General features: G+C 34.7%; 1 protein-coding gene across 1 annotated transcript in view; it reads left to right on the plus strand.

Moving 5' to 3' along the window:
* The window catches only part of LOC148948412 (3'-5' RNA helicase YTHDC2-like), an 84993-nt gene that overhangs the window by 59769 nt on the left and 10464 nt on the right, over positions 1-14760 (plus strand). Inside the window, exons 13-16 of the mRNA XM_089093919.1 lie at positions 3100-3214; positions 4829-5100; positions 12191-12408; positions 13566-13723. Of these exons, the coding sequence (XP_088950045.1) occupies positions 3100-3214; positions 4829-5100; positions 12191-12408; positions 13566-13723 (763 nt within the window). The remainder of the gene's footprint in view (positions 1-3099; positions 3215-4828; positions 5101-12190; positions 12409-13565; positions 13724-14760) is intronic.

The following is a 14760-nucleotide window of genomic DNA, read 5'->3' on the forward strand; positions in this document are numbered from 1 at the left end:
CTGGACTACTCACAAATCTTTGTCTTTTTCGGTTATTTGTGAATTATGTTGAAGGTGATATATTGTTTGTTTTTAGTAAATTCGCTTTTAATGTAGAGTAAGTTGATGTGATTAAGTAACTAAAACTCACAGAAGTAGTTAGTGAACTCATCTGCTAATGTAAAAATCTTTTCTGTAATTTGAATGCCAAATAATCCTCCTTGTTCAAACAAGTACTCTTTAATAACAGTAAAAAAAATTTTAATTTTTTTAGTTCTTTTGTGGAATTTCGTTGTGTAGTGTAACGGTTTTTGTGTTACCACAGTTGTTTTGATTCAGAACTGTCTAAGCCGCTCTACCAGATTTCGTTTTTTTCTGTTGTGTGTATAATGCCGAACGTATATAATTTATTTCAAAATTCATCTGCAAAAGCATAAAGAGGACAGAGCATATATATAGACGAACATTTATGCTGACAGAGCAACGGCAACAGCATTAAGTGCACATATATAGGGAAAAAAATTACAGCTCAATTATCCTGCTTTTTCTTTTTGTTATAGTCACAAAATTTTGAATTTGCAATTTCTGGGTTGCCTGTGCTAAATTTATTAATCAAATAGTTCGTGATAACGAACTGTTTAGCTACTCGGCTCAATAGTAACCGAAACTCTAAAAAACGGAATTTTGATATCAATAAATACATCAAAAGAGTCAACTTATTATGTTGATTCCAAATATATAAGATTCATCAAGATTAGTGTTACCCATCAAAAGTTACGACCCTGAGAAAATTTGCCAGATTCTTGAAAACCAAGGAAACACCCCCATAAATTCAACGAAAAAATATGGAGTTTTGCTGTTTTTGGCAGAAGACAGATCACGAATACGTGTTTATTTGTTTTTTGTTTGATTTTTTCCCAGGGGTGATCGTTTTGAAATAATGGTCCTAGAAGATCGGGAGTGGGCGCATTCAAATGGAAATTAAAAGTTCTAGTGCCATTTTAAGTGACAAAAAAATTGGAGGGCAATTGGTCCCACTCCCACGCCCATTCGTTTCTCAAAGTTACCTGATCTAGATTTTGAGATAGCAATTATGTTCAGTATAGTTGAAAGGTCAAATAACTATGTTTCTTGGGGTAAAATGCCCCCCTCTTCCCCTCAGTCCGTGGGGGAGGCCTATAAGTTTTGAAATTTGCCCATTGTTGACGTATAGTATTTTTTATTGGGGAGTATATTGACATTTTTAGAGGGCGGGATTTTGTGCTTGGGGTGGATTCCCACTAGGAGAATCTTCCTTGGGGAAGGAAATTTCCGGGGGGATGGGGTGAATTTTCCAGGGAAAATTTTACACTGGGGGGATTTGGAGAACTCCTATACGAAATTCAATTTAATTGTCTTACATTCTCTTTGCCAACTCAATTTTGTATGTGGACATGTTTCGGAGGAAATATCTGGGGGCTATATCCGCGTGTTTTGATTTCCCGGCAAACATTTCTATGGAAGGTGCCATTTCTGGAGTGATCGAGAAACCGGTTAGAGATTAAAGTCTTTTTCAAATGAAAGTATGCTAAGGATAATTTTTCCAGCTGAATCACCCACATAAAATCTTAAGAGCAGGGGGGATTTTCAGCGATGATAGAACTGTCCGGAGGGAACTTGACGAGTGGGGTGTATTTTACGTTTGATGACATTTTCACGGAGGAGTTTTCCGTGAGGGGGGGGGTATATTTCATAGACGTTGAGCCAGAGTTACCTTTATTATTTGAAAAACGAACAGAAATTAAACAAAAAAAAAACAAGTTTTTTTTTTACTGAAAGTAAGGAGCAACATTCAAACTCAAAACGAATAGAAATTATTTCGTACATGAAGAGTTGCCCCCTCCTCAATACTTTGCTCTTTACGCCAAAGTTTACTGAAAATTTTACAAAGTTACTTGAAAAAGAAAATTATCCCCCATTTAATCGAAAAAATGAAATGCACACTTTCTATCAATGTTATTTCATTAAATCGGAATATCTCTATCTCTGGCACAAAACAGGAAAGTTAAATGATGTTTTTAAGATTAACGGGGAATTAGGTGTCGACTATTAGTTTTCTGTCATTTATTCGGATTTCTTACCCAAGCTTTGCAAGCTATGGCAACACTGCCCAATCAGTTCTAAATTGTTTGGCCACACAGACTAAAAAAAATATATATAATAGACGAGATAGGGTGATTCTTTGAGGTACCGCATCCTGTTAAATACAAACATTTTCTTCTTATCGTAACTTACCTTCTCTTTATGTTAAATTTTAAAGTAATTTTTCATTTTCATTATCAGGATTTTCAAAGCAGCTACGAAAAATTGAGTTTAATGAGCCTATAATCAATAGATTTAAAGAGCCTAGTGACCAAGGATTAAGGGGACAGTATATTTCTTTTTGTACTACTTCTTTATTGAAGATTTCAGGATTTTCAGAGCAGGTATTAAAAACTGAGTTTAAAGAGCTGACATTATTTAGAGAGCCAAAAAAGAACGGATTTATTAAACACGATATTTCTTTTGGTGCCATCTATTCTTGAGAATTTAGAGATTTTCTAAGCGGATACGATAAACTTACTTTAAAGAGCTTACTTTGAAGAGTGTCAGTAAATTGATTTAGAGAGCCAAGTGAGCAAGGATTTATGAGACAGTTTAAGAGTATATTTCTTTTGGTGTTATCTCTTTATTGACAGTATCAAGACTTTCAAAGCAGCTGTGAAAAACTACGTTTAAAGAGCCGATAGTAAATAGATTTAGAGAGCCAAGTGAGCAAGTTTTTATTTTGGTGCTGTCTCTTTATTGACAATTTCAAGATTTTCAAAGCAGCTACGAGAAACTGACTTTACAGAGCTAGCTTTAAATTCGACTAAAAAATTGACCTTAAAACTGTCACTGAAACTGTCAGGTATAAAGTTTGAGTATGGTGATGGGCTGATTTTGATCCATAGAAAAAAAAAGTATTGCAAAATCTTCCCTCTACTTTCAGCATGGTTATTGCATTTATTTTTTGCAAATTTGGTTATTTGGCTTTACTTTTTTCTTTTTTGTTTTACTTATTCTAAATTGTAATACTTTCTTTGCTTTCTAATACCCTAGATCAGAGTTTGCCAAGCTTTTTAGAAGCCCCATTGCTATGGCAAGTGCGAGACAGACTTTTGGGATATCTAGTGATGTTGTTAGTGATCACCTTATTGTTCTAAAGGCTTTGCAGGTAGTCCACACTATTCTATATTTCTGCTTCCTCTAGTTTATCATATTTAGTGTTTGTATTATATGACTAAGCCTAACTATTATCTAACTATATCTAACTATACCTAACTATATCTAACTATATCTAAACTAACTATATCTATATCTAACTATATCTAACTATTATCTAACTAAATTATCTAACTATGCTATTTAGCGGGTAGATTTTTGCTTAGAGTGGAGACTTTTAAAATCAGGCCAGTCCTTGGTTGCCTCACTAGTGATTGTTACGTTCGTACCGTTATTGCTAAGTTTAAGTTTTAGATGAAAAGTTACTTTTTATGTTACGGTCCTAAAATCTTTTCATTTATGTCATGTTTGTGAATAATCATTAACTTGATCTTTTTCTGAGCAATCTGTTTTTTCCTGTGAAAAAATTCAAACTGCCTTATAAATACTGATGACGGTCACTGCATATGTGACCGAAATATCTAGTATTTTTGTGAAAATTTATCAATGTCTATTAAAAGGATTTATCCTCATTTGAACTTTTATTTATCGTCATAGAAGTTCAGTTTGGTCTTCGAAATTATCTATATATATATATATGCTTTTTGCTTTTTTGTATTTCGGTTAATTCCTGTTACGCAGCTAATCATATATAATGCTTATTGAAATGGCCAAGCTAGTGATGAATATTTCCTTAACATAAACAATTTCTCACAAATAAATTTATTTTAGTTTATTATTAAAATGAGGTAAAGCCCTACCTGTACTTACTGTACGACCAAATTTCCTGTTTTTTTGTATAAAAAAATAGGCATGTCGCAACTATTTTAAAGTTGAGTCGTAAGTGCCTTGGGCTAATAAGACATGAATAATGCTGATATTTAGCCCTTTTTCAGATCTTTAATGGGCTTGTAACTTATGGGACAAGTAATTTTTTGGCCAAGTTTCGCTGCACTTAACGCTAAATCCTGTTTGCAACTTCTAACTAACTATTTATTCTTCTTATGTTTGAACCTAGCTTGATTACGCTAGTACTGTTTGAAATACATCCTTGCCTATAATCAGGCATCTAAAATTGAAAATATTCAAAAAGTCCTTTAAAATTATTATTGATTCCTCCTTCACTTCTGATGAAGATGGTTTAAATCACCATCATTTGACTTCAATGAAAATGAGGTGACATAGACTTGTTACAGACTTTGGATTAAAATGCCTTTAGTCCAGCTTACACCGTCAGGCCCTACTAAGACAACTTGGAAACTAAATACTAGACTAGCTAGAAAGAAAGAACTTCACTTTTGTAACAAAGTTATCGTAGCTCCTTTACACAGTTTTTATTCGACATTTTAACTAATGGTTCTATTGCTTAACAGTGTTAGTTTTTTTTTTTTTTTTATAAATTTTTTAGGTGTTTTTTTTTTTTTTTTGTGGCTCTTCGATTTACCTTCATTTATTTTTTTTATTGTTGACATCTCGTGTCAATTTAAAGGTCTTTCAGTGAAGTAATATATTCTATAATTACATGTTGATAATTACATGTATAATTATATTATATGTTGATAATAACGTATATGCATATATGTACTATGTGTATATGTTGAACAAATCTGCACCCTATTTTTTATAGCAATGGCAATCAAGTTCAAGACAAGGCCATAGTGCAGAATTTTGTGCTTGCATTGGGATAGAAGAATCTGTTTTTGAGGCTGTCCTTGTGAAGAGAGGCACTGTTCTTGCTCAGTTGAGAGCACTGGGACTCGTTCGTTCGAGAGGTAACTCAGACATAAGAGACTTGAATGAGAACTCTGATTCTTGGCCAATTGTAAAAGCAGCTATTTGTGCTGGGACATCTCCAAATTTCGGAGAGTTTGATGGAAATCCGTTAAGAGTGACCGTTAAGTATGTTAAGTTTTTTTTTTTTTTAAGTTAAGCGTCGTAGTTTCAGAGTTTATTTTTTAATTAATAGATTTAGAACAAACACTTCAATTTAGTCTCCCCCGTAAGGCTATATGGCTAGGAAACAACAGGGGAGAAACAAAAATGATTTTTTTTTATGAACACATAAAAAAATTTTAACGTAATGGATTCTCACCTTCAAAAGACACATAAAGAAAAAAGAAAGAAAAGAGAAAAAATCCATAATCCAGTCGCCAACCTAAACAACCACAAGCTAGGCAAAGGAGTAGTACATGATTCCACCAACTCAATTAAACAGCAAACACAACCCGGAGATATCAACTCTAAGGAAAACCGGGAAAACTTAATTATTAACAGGAAATTCTCTTACATACTTTTTGAAGATTCCAAACGAGTGGCAGCTCTGTGCAGACTCTTGGAGAGTGTTCCATATTACGTTTCAAACTATCAGACGATTGAAGTCAGACCGTATTGATGGAGTATAAGGTATCTCTAAGTTATTAGAACTGCGAAAAAGATAAGTCGATTGCCCAGAAATAAAAGATATATTAATACATAGGGCAGCAGGAAGCTGGCCATGTAACTTCAAAAAAGTAAAAGAAGCACAAGACAGAAAATAAAGAGATTTCAAGTCAAGCAAGGGCTTAAGTAGGGAACAGTTAGTGCCTTGTATCATAGTCCTTGCTTTATCATATAGTTTTGAAAGTTGCTTAAGACTGAACTAGGCTGTAAAACAGGATACTAAAAATTTACCCTGGAAATATGGGTTTAAGTTTTCTAAGGATCCTGAGGTTTCTGGAGACTTTCACATTAATCAGGTCAATATGATGCTTGAAAGAAAGATTTTCATTGAGCGAGATGCCTAATCGAACGTATCGATTCTTAGGTCTACTAAGAGAACCCCTCGGTATTTATATTTCGTTTAAACCAGAACAAGCCCCTTGAAGTTTTGAGAAAATGAGAAAACATGACTTTCCAATGTTTGAGGCAAGGTAATTAACATCAAACCACTTAATGACATTTTCAAAAAGGGCAATCATCTTTGAACGGAGGTCAGACCCAGTTCTACCGGTTGTGTAAAGAGTACTGTCATCAGCAAAAGCAATAAGTGTATCGGAGAAGGACAAACTCTTGTCACAATTAGTGACAGATGCAGGTTGACAAAGACGACAGCAAGTGGTAGGTTTTAGATTTTTAACCGCATTTATGAGGTCATTTGTATAGATTAAATAGAGTATCGGCTCAGTTACAGATCCTTGTGGAACGCCAGACTCTATTTCAGACGGGTTAAAAAAGAACCGGATCAACCGAGATGACTCAACCAGATAAATATGATTGAAACCAAGAATAAATTTCTTTTCATATACCAACATGGGATATTTTGAGATCCTTGTTTTCACTCCCATGTAAAGTCAAGAAAATTCAATTTAGACCATTTTGTTTTGGGTGCGACAATGTATTCTGGTCATTGCAGTCGAGCCAAAAACATTGATTTCATTCGAAATTTTCGATTCAAAGTTACTAGCGTATTGCATTTCGAGTACCCTCTACCAAAACCTAGTATCTACACAAAAATCCGGTTTTCAGTTAGGGATGGATCTATACCCATCTGCATCCAAGATCTTCAAAGAAGTCATATACCCATCTTCCCCAGGAATCATCTTTAGCCAGATCTTCTATTGATGAATTATTATTACAGCGCTGCCCGATATAACTTTCAAATCTTCTGTTATCTATTTAGTTACACAGAGGCTGCCAATCGATGTCACACTGCCCGACCGCGGTATTTCCCACCTTGCTCTATCATAGGCATCACTTTGTTCAATTTTTACACAATTGCAGTTGCTTTATCGCTGCACATATCCACATACTTGCTCTATTCTAAATTTTCTTTTTTCATACATTTGACAGCTTACTAAACTTCGTCACCAGTTGTGTAAGTTTTTAAGCACTTCGCTGATCGCAATTTATTCCATTTCATTTTCTAGTGAATACCTTAAAAGCACAAAAAGAACAGGAAGCTAGCCAAAAATATCCTGCGTTTTTATCATCTTATAGGCTCGTCCTCCGTACGCTCTTAACTTGTATATTTTCGATTATTTACAGTCTATGAGCCAAATTTATGATCCAGCGCTTCGGCTATCCCCAAATTTTTCAGTGACTTTCCAAATTTTTCCAAAAGAAAATTGGGATCTCCAAAATTCCTCCCTAAAGTTAACGTTCATAAATACACGAATGTCAACATAAAGCATAAATCGTTAACTTACCTTCAAGCTAGTTTTGGGGAGATTCCGGAGAATCCATTCTTTTTGTGAAATTTAGGGATAGTGAAGCATTGTTGCAGCATCACCCTTCTTGACTGTATCTGGAACTAAATGTATCCTTCAATCAATATTTAATCAGTATCCTGAAAATATTTTGGGGCTTTCCAGCTCTTGCAATGTGAAACTGACAAAAAGAAAGCTTCAGTTATGTTTTCATTTTTCAAGTGTAGAAATTCCCTTCATCGTCATGATGATTCTGTCTGAAGAAAAAAAATCGTGATTTTTTAAAATTTCTTCACCCTTATGGCGAATGAAGATAGATTAACTTTTACTTAAAAGCACGATATCATCAAACTTTTTTATTTTATTTCATGATTCTTAGCTGACTTTTCTTATTCACTGTCGCGGTACTCGTGGCATACTTTTAGATCAACACCTAGTGTATTTGGCCCCTAGTGTGAGAACGACTAGTCTAGACTAGTTTTTGTTAATATTTTAGTGTCTTGACCCCCCCCCCACCACCAGAAAAAAGGCAAAAACAAATTCAGTCACCTTACGACCTCTCTTATAATAGATAATGATTCGAAGCTAATTATCTCGTGAGTTATGGATTGACGCATGCTTATTTCTTTTTCTAAGCTTTTTTTTGCTTTTAATGACATTTTGCACATTTGTATCCACATTTGATTGAAATCTATCGATTAGTAGATAAGAGGTTATTATATGCTTTTTTTTCTTTTTTTTGACAATGGTATCGCCCTCCGTGGAAAAAGTGGGGTAGCATAGTAGCATTGCTACTTGATAGTTTTCATAGCCTATGAGACAAATTTATGACACAGTTTATGAGACAAATTTATGATACTGTGCTTCCGCTATCCTCAAATTTTTCTGTAACCTCCCAAATTGTTCCAAAATAAAATTCCTCCTTAAAGTTAACGGTCATCAACACACGAATGTCAACATAAATCGCTAACATATATTCAAATAATCTTGGGGAGATTTTGGAGAATCCAGTTTTATTTTGTGAAATTTAGGGATAGGGAAGCATTGTTATAGCATCAACCTTCTTGACTGTGTCTGGACCTAACATGGAACTAAAAGCATCCTTCAATCAATGTTTAATCAGTATCCTGAAAGTATTTTGGGGCTTCCCAGCTCTTGCAGTGTGAAACTGACAAAATGAAAGCTTCAGTTGTGTTTTCATTTTTCGTTTTTAAAAATTCCCTTTGTCAAGATGATTCTGCCTGAAGATGCTAACCGCGTTTTTTTTTTTATATTGCTTCATCCTTATGTAATAAATCAGAATTACGGTGCTCCAGTTATCTTTTTGTAACAGTGGTTAATGAAGACAGATTAACGTTTACTTAAAAGTACGATGTCATCAAACTTTTTTTTTAATAATTTCACAATCCTTAGCTGACTTTTCTTGTTTACTATCGCGGTACTCGTACTACCTCAACACCTGGCGCCTTTGGTCCCTAGTGTTAGAAACACTAATCTAGATTATAGTTTGTTAATACTTTAGTTTCTGGACCCCCCCCCCCACCACCACCACCACCAAAATAAGGTCAGAAGTAAATTCAGTCAACTCACGACCTCTCTTATAATAGATTAATTTAAAAAACTTTTTCCACAAGACAAGTTTTTCAACGAAAAGTAAAGAGCTCCATTAAACAAAAAATTGAGCAAAAATATAATCAAATAATCTACCAAGCGTGAAACTACCACAAATAAGCATCGATAAATAAATGAAACCCAAAACGAACAGAAATTACAATGATTAACCGAGTCAAACTCAAAACGAGCAGAAAATAAAATAAGTTGGGCGCAAAACCCCTATGCCTTCCCAAGGCCAGAGCAAAATTTGCACTTTACTGGAAATATATATATGTTTTTACATTTTCAACTTTAGTAAATAAAATAATATAAAAATTTTGATTACTGAATATCGGTGTGTTTGCATTTAGCTGACAATGAAAATTCATTTGTACTTTGTCAATAAATTGAAAATTATTTTCTGTCCTTGGGAAGGAATAGGGGTTTTGCGCCCAACTTATGTTAATTTCTGCTCGTTTTGAGTTCGACTCGGTTAATTATTGTAATTTCTGTTCATAAACACCTTATTACAACCCTTACCCTAAGGTCTGTTAGGGTGGTTGTCATCCTCTAAGACTGAATTTTGAGAACTTTCAACTACGTTAAACCAAATGGCTATCTCAAAATTTTTATTGGATGTGTTTGGGGAAATGGTGAGCTCGAGAGGGACGTTAGTTACCTTCCAATAACTTTCGACTATTAAAAAGGGCACAAGCCACTTCAATTTCCAATTGAATGAGCGCTTTTCGAAGTTTCTACGACAACTTCTTCGATACGAAGTGCCCTGTTCCAAAGGAAAAAACTAATAAATAATACATTGTGCCAACATCGTTCTTATATGCCCCCAGGGCATAACTTAAACCCTTGCCTTGAGGGTTGTGTGGGAGTGTCCTCCTCTTTACTTAGTCCCCGTTTCTTGTCTCGTTCTCGAGTGTCCCCGTTCTTTACTTAGGCGGCGGGATCGTGCTGCCTATGATTTATACAATAACTTTCTATATAAACCTTATATGCCCCCAGGGCATAACTTACAACCCTTGCACTGAGAGCTCTGAGGGGGTTATCATCCTAAAAGACCTAATTTCCAGAACGTTCAACTACGTTGAACAAAATGGATATCTCAGAATTTTGATTGGATGTGTTTTGGAAAATGGTGGGCGTGAGAGGGGCGTTAGTCGCTAGCCAATCACTTTCAACTATTAAAAAAGGCACTAGCCCTTTCAATTTCCAATTGAATGAGCCCTTTTGAAGTTTCTACTACAACGCTTTCTATAACAACCTTATATGCCCCAGGGTACAACTTACAACCCTTGCCCTGAAGGCTGTGAGGGGGTTATCATCCTTAAAGACCTAATTTCCAAAACTTTCTACGTTGAAAAAATTGGCTATCTAAAAATTTTGATTGGATGTGTTTGGGGAAAAGGTGGGCGTAAGAGGGGGGTAGTTGTGCCCTCAAATCACTTTCGACTATTAAAAAGGGTACTATCCTTTTGAATTTCAAATCGAATGAGCCCTTTTTCAAGTTTCTACGACAAAGATTTCAATAAAAACCTTATATGCCCCCAGGGCATAACTTATAATCCTCGCCCTGAGGGTTGTCCTCCTCAAAAATATATTTTCTATCTGGAAATCAACGACGTTGAACAAAATGGCTATCTCAAAATTTTGATTGGATGTGTTTGGGGGAATGATGGGCGTGGGGGGGCTAGTTGCCCTCCAATAACTTTCGACTATTAAAAAGGGCACTAGCCCTTTGAATCTCCAATCGAATGAGCTTGTTTTGAAGTTTTTAAGACAACGCCTTCTATAAAAACCTTATATACCCCCAGGGCATAACTTAAAGCCCTTGCCCCGAGGGTTGTGGGGGAGTGTCCTCCTCAAAAACATATTTTCTATCTGGAAATCAACTACACTGAACAAAATGGCTATCTCAAAATGTTGATTGGATGTGTTTAGGGGAATGATGGGCGTGGGGGGGGCTAGTTGCCCTCCAATCACTTTTGACTATTAAAAAGGGTACTAGCCCTTAGAATTTCCAATCGAATGAGCCTGTTTTGAAGTTTCTACGGCAACGCCTTCTATAAAAACCTTATATGCCCCCAGGGCATAACTTAAAACTCTTGCCCTGAAGGTTGTGGTGGAGAGTCCTCCTCAAAAATATATTTTCTATTTGGAAATTAGCTACGCTGAACAAAATGATTATCTCAAAATTTTGATTGGATGTGTTAGGGAGTATGATGGGCGTGCAGGGGGGGGGGGGTTAGTTCCCCTCCAATCACTTTCGACTATTAAAAAGGGCACTAGAACTCTCAATTTCCAATTGAATGAGCCCCTTTTAAATTTTCTACGACAACCCCTTCTATATGAAGTGCACTGCTCTAAAGGAAACAAAATAATAAATAGTACAGTGTGCCAAAATCGTTCTTTTATGTCCTCATAGCCTAACTTAAGACCCTCAGCTTAAAGGTTTATGGGGAGTGTCCTACTCAAAAACAAATATTTAACTGGAAATGAACTACTTTGAATAGAATGGTTCTCTCATAATTTAGATTTGATGTGTTTTTGGAAAGGATGGGCGTGGGGAGGAGGATATATTCCCTCCAATCACTTTCGACTATTAAAAAGGGCACTAGCCACTCCAATTTTCAATCGAATGAGCCCTTTTCGAAGTTTCTACGACAACTCCTTCGATACGAAGTGGCCCGGCTGAAGAAAAAAAAACATATTGTGCCCACTTCGTTCTTTACTTAGGCAGCGCTAGCGCGCTGCCTATGATAATGATTCGAAGCTAATTGTCTCGTGAGTTGTGGATTGATGCATGCTTATTTCGTTTTCTAAGCTTCTGTTTTTGCGTTTTATGACATTTTGAACGTTTTTAGCCCATTTTTGATTGAAATCTATCAAATACAAATGCATACATTACACATTACATACACTTTTTTTTTTTTTTTTTTTTACATACTAATATGTTGACAATGGTATCTCGACTCTAGTCAATGATATAGAGTACGGTTATAGTATAAAGGGACTTTATATTAAAAGAATATTTGACCTTAATTTGCACTTGCACTATATTCATTTGAATAGCTCCTGGTGTTCTAACTTTTTTTTTTTTTTTTAAGTGCAAGAATTTTGGCATTTTGATATTGTAAATTTGGCACTAATGAAGGGTCTACAAAGTAGTAAAATTAATCACATATTTTTATTAATTACAGCAGTGGAAACTGTATGTCTATATCTCCAAGTTCTTGCTTTTACGAATTTGCGCTGCTTCGCTACAACACTGATAAGCCTGTATATTTTGTCTATGACAGCAGTGACGGAGCTACCAGTCCAGTTATCAACTGGGTCACTGCCGTGTCACCAGCCACTTTGGTTTTGTTCACAACACCATACATCCTACCACTTGAGCAATCTGTCTTTGAATCTCGTCGTAAGTATTTGTAGTTTGTACTCTAGTCTTAGTAGAGTAGCTTGAAAGTTGGAATTTTGAAATAACTTTTTTAGGTTAAGTTAACTATACCTTACCTAAATGGTACTCGAATATCGACTTGTAACGAATGCTTTACTCTTTCAAATTAGATGCCTTTCCGGCAGGTTTTTTTTTGCTTTTAGTGTTGTTGCCGTTAATATGGTTTTTTCTGCATTTCCGTTACTTTGAAGGTACTCAAGTATTAATCGATAATGATCCTCTGCTGTTTCAAATTAGATGCCTTTCTGTTAGTGTGGCTTTTTTTTTATTTTGCTAAATAGCGTTTCTTCCCTTAAAATTGTTTCTTTTTGCGGTTTGGCTTTTGGTGTTGTTTTCTGTAGTGCTAGTTTTTCCGCTTTCTCTTATTGTTGTTTTAGCATTGAAACTGCTTTTTTAGGTTAAGTTAACCTTACCTTAGCTAAAAGATGCTTAAGTATCGATAAACAGTGTATTCTTTACTCTTTCAGATTTCTGCTAGTATTATTTTTGCTGTTTGTTTGTTGTTGTTTTTTGGGGGGAGGGGGGGGTGGGACTGTGACTAAATAATAGAGTCTTATAGATATATTTAACCATTCAATATAAAGTACTTTATGAATAAACGAAAAACGAAATTATTATGCCTTTACTGTAGTATTTTTGGTTGTTCTTTTTTCTTTGGGGGGGGGGGGGGATCTGACTAGATACCAAATATTTTATATTTATATTTGAAGTTTCAATTAACGTTGTTATAAGGATCGACTTAAACTGAAAGTATTGTATCTTTCCGCTTGTATTTTTTTTTTTGGGGGGGGGGGGCTATATTTTTACTATTACAGTACTAAATGCTTGTTGTTTGTCTTGTTTTTTTTTCAAAATAGTTTTTTTTTCTCGTCTTTTTTTCCTTGTTTTTCTCCTTCATTATTTCGCTTGACTGTGAACGTATATGAAATATTTGCAAAAAAAAACAAGTTTAAGGAAATTTCTAATGTAGAAATTTCATCTGGATTTATCTTCATGTGATCCATTTACAACCTTAAAAAATAAGAATTGTTCAGTTTAATTTATACTTTTTCTTTCTTTTTTTAAGTTTCTTTTATGATATTTAATATCCGTATTCATATAGCTGTTGTATTTTTCAGGCGGCTCCACGCCTTCAAACTTGAATGTGGCAACATTGCTCAATGGTTTGTCGCTTAGACTGCCTCAGGAATCGCTAACAATGGTCTTGAGCTTGAGGAATGTCTTCTACTCCTTTGTTTCTAACAGAATCAAGAAAGTTCACACGAAAGAATGTGAGGTAATCCTAAAATAGTCGATTTCTTGAATTTGTTTCTCTCTATTTCTATGTGTGTGCATATCTATCCTCTGTGTGTATCTTTTATCTGCATCTATTTTTATTTCTTTTTCTTTTATCTTTATCTACTTTATTTGGTGTCTGTTTCTATCTGTCCTCATTTAATATATTTCTACGTATGTCTATCTTTAAAAAATAAAGAAATGGGAATTATAAATTAAAAAAAAATCGAAAATACATAAACTTTATAGGACTTAAGGGCTCCCTGAAGGCGTTTTGGTTCCCTAAATAGTAAAGTAAATACACTATAATTTGAGTGTATTATATAATTATAAATATGTATATAGTTTCATTACAATTATATTTAAAATAAAGTTAAATAGTAAAGTAAATAGACAAATTTATTTTATTTACTAATAATTACAAAGTAAAATATATATATATACACAACCGCCCGGGGAAGGCTCGAAAAGTCTGATGATAGACGGCTGCAATTCTCTAATTCTCAACTATGAAAAAAAAAAAACTCAAATAACAAATAATACCAAAATAAACTACCCTCTCCGAATAAATGTTTTATTAAATTTGGCTTTAAATAACCCAATGTGCTCAGCCTCCCGAATGCAAGCTGGAATGTCATTCCAAATAGCGGGAGCTAAATACCTAATTCTAAAACCTGCGCGTGTGGTGTCTCGGCACTCAACAACAAAATTATCTGCCTCTCTAATCGCATACCTGTGGAGCGAACGATTTACACGAAAAAAAATCAGTAAATACTGCAGGACATAGATCATTCCAACATCGATAAGCAAAAACAGCAGGTTGATAATTGCGAATCTGACCAATATTAAGCACTCGTAATTTCTTAAAACACGACGAGGTATCATTCACATTTTCTACATAATTACCAAGGAGACATACTGTTTTATTTTTAAGAATCTACACTCTTTTAAAATTTTCATAAAAATTACTTGACCAAAGAACACAGCCATAAGAAATATAGGGCGCAACAATAGTATGGTATAGTAACAGAAGAACTG

This window comes from Artemia sp. Qi Xiang Cuo, chromosome 9 (assembly GCF_049724085.1).
Source record: "Artemia sp. Qi Xiang Cuo chromosome 9, ASM4972408v1, whole genome shotgun sequence".
In the NCBI taxonomy this organism is placed as follows: Eukaryota; Metazoa; Arthropoda; class Branchiopoda; order Anostraca; family Artemiidae; genus Artemia; species Artemia sp. Qi Xiang Cuo.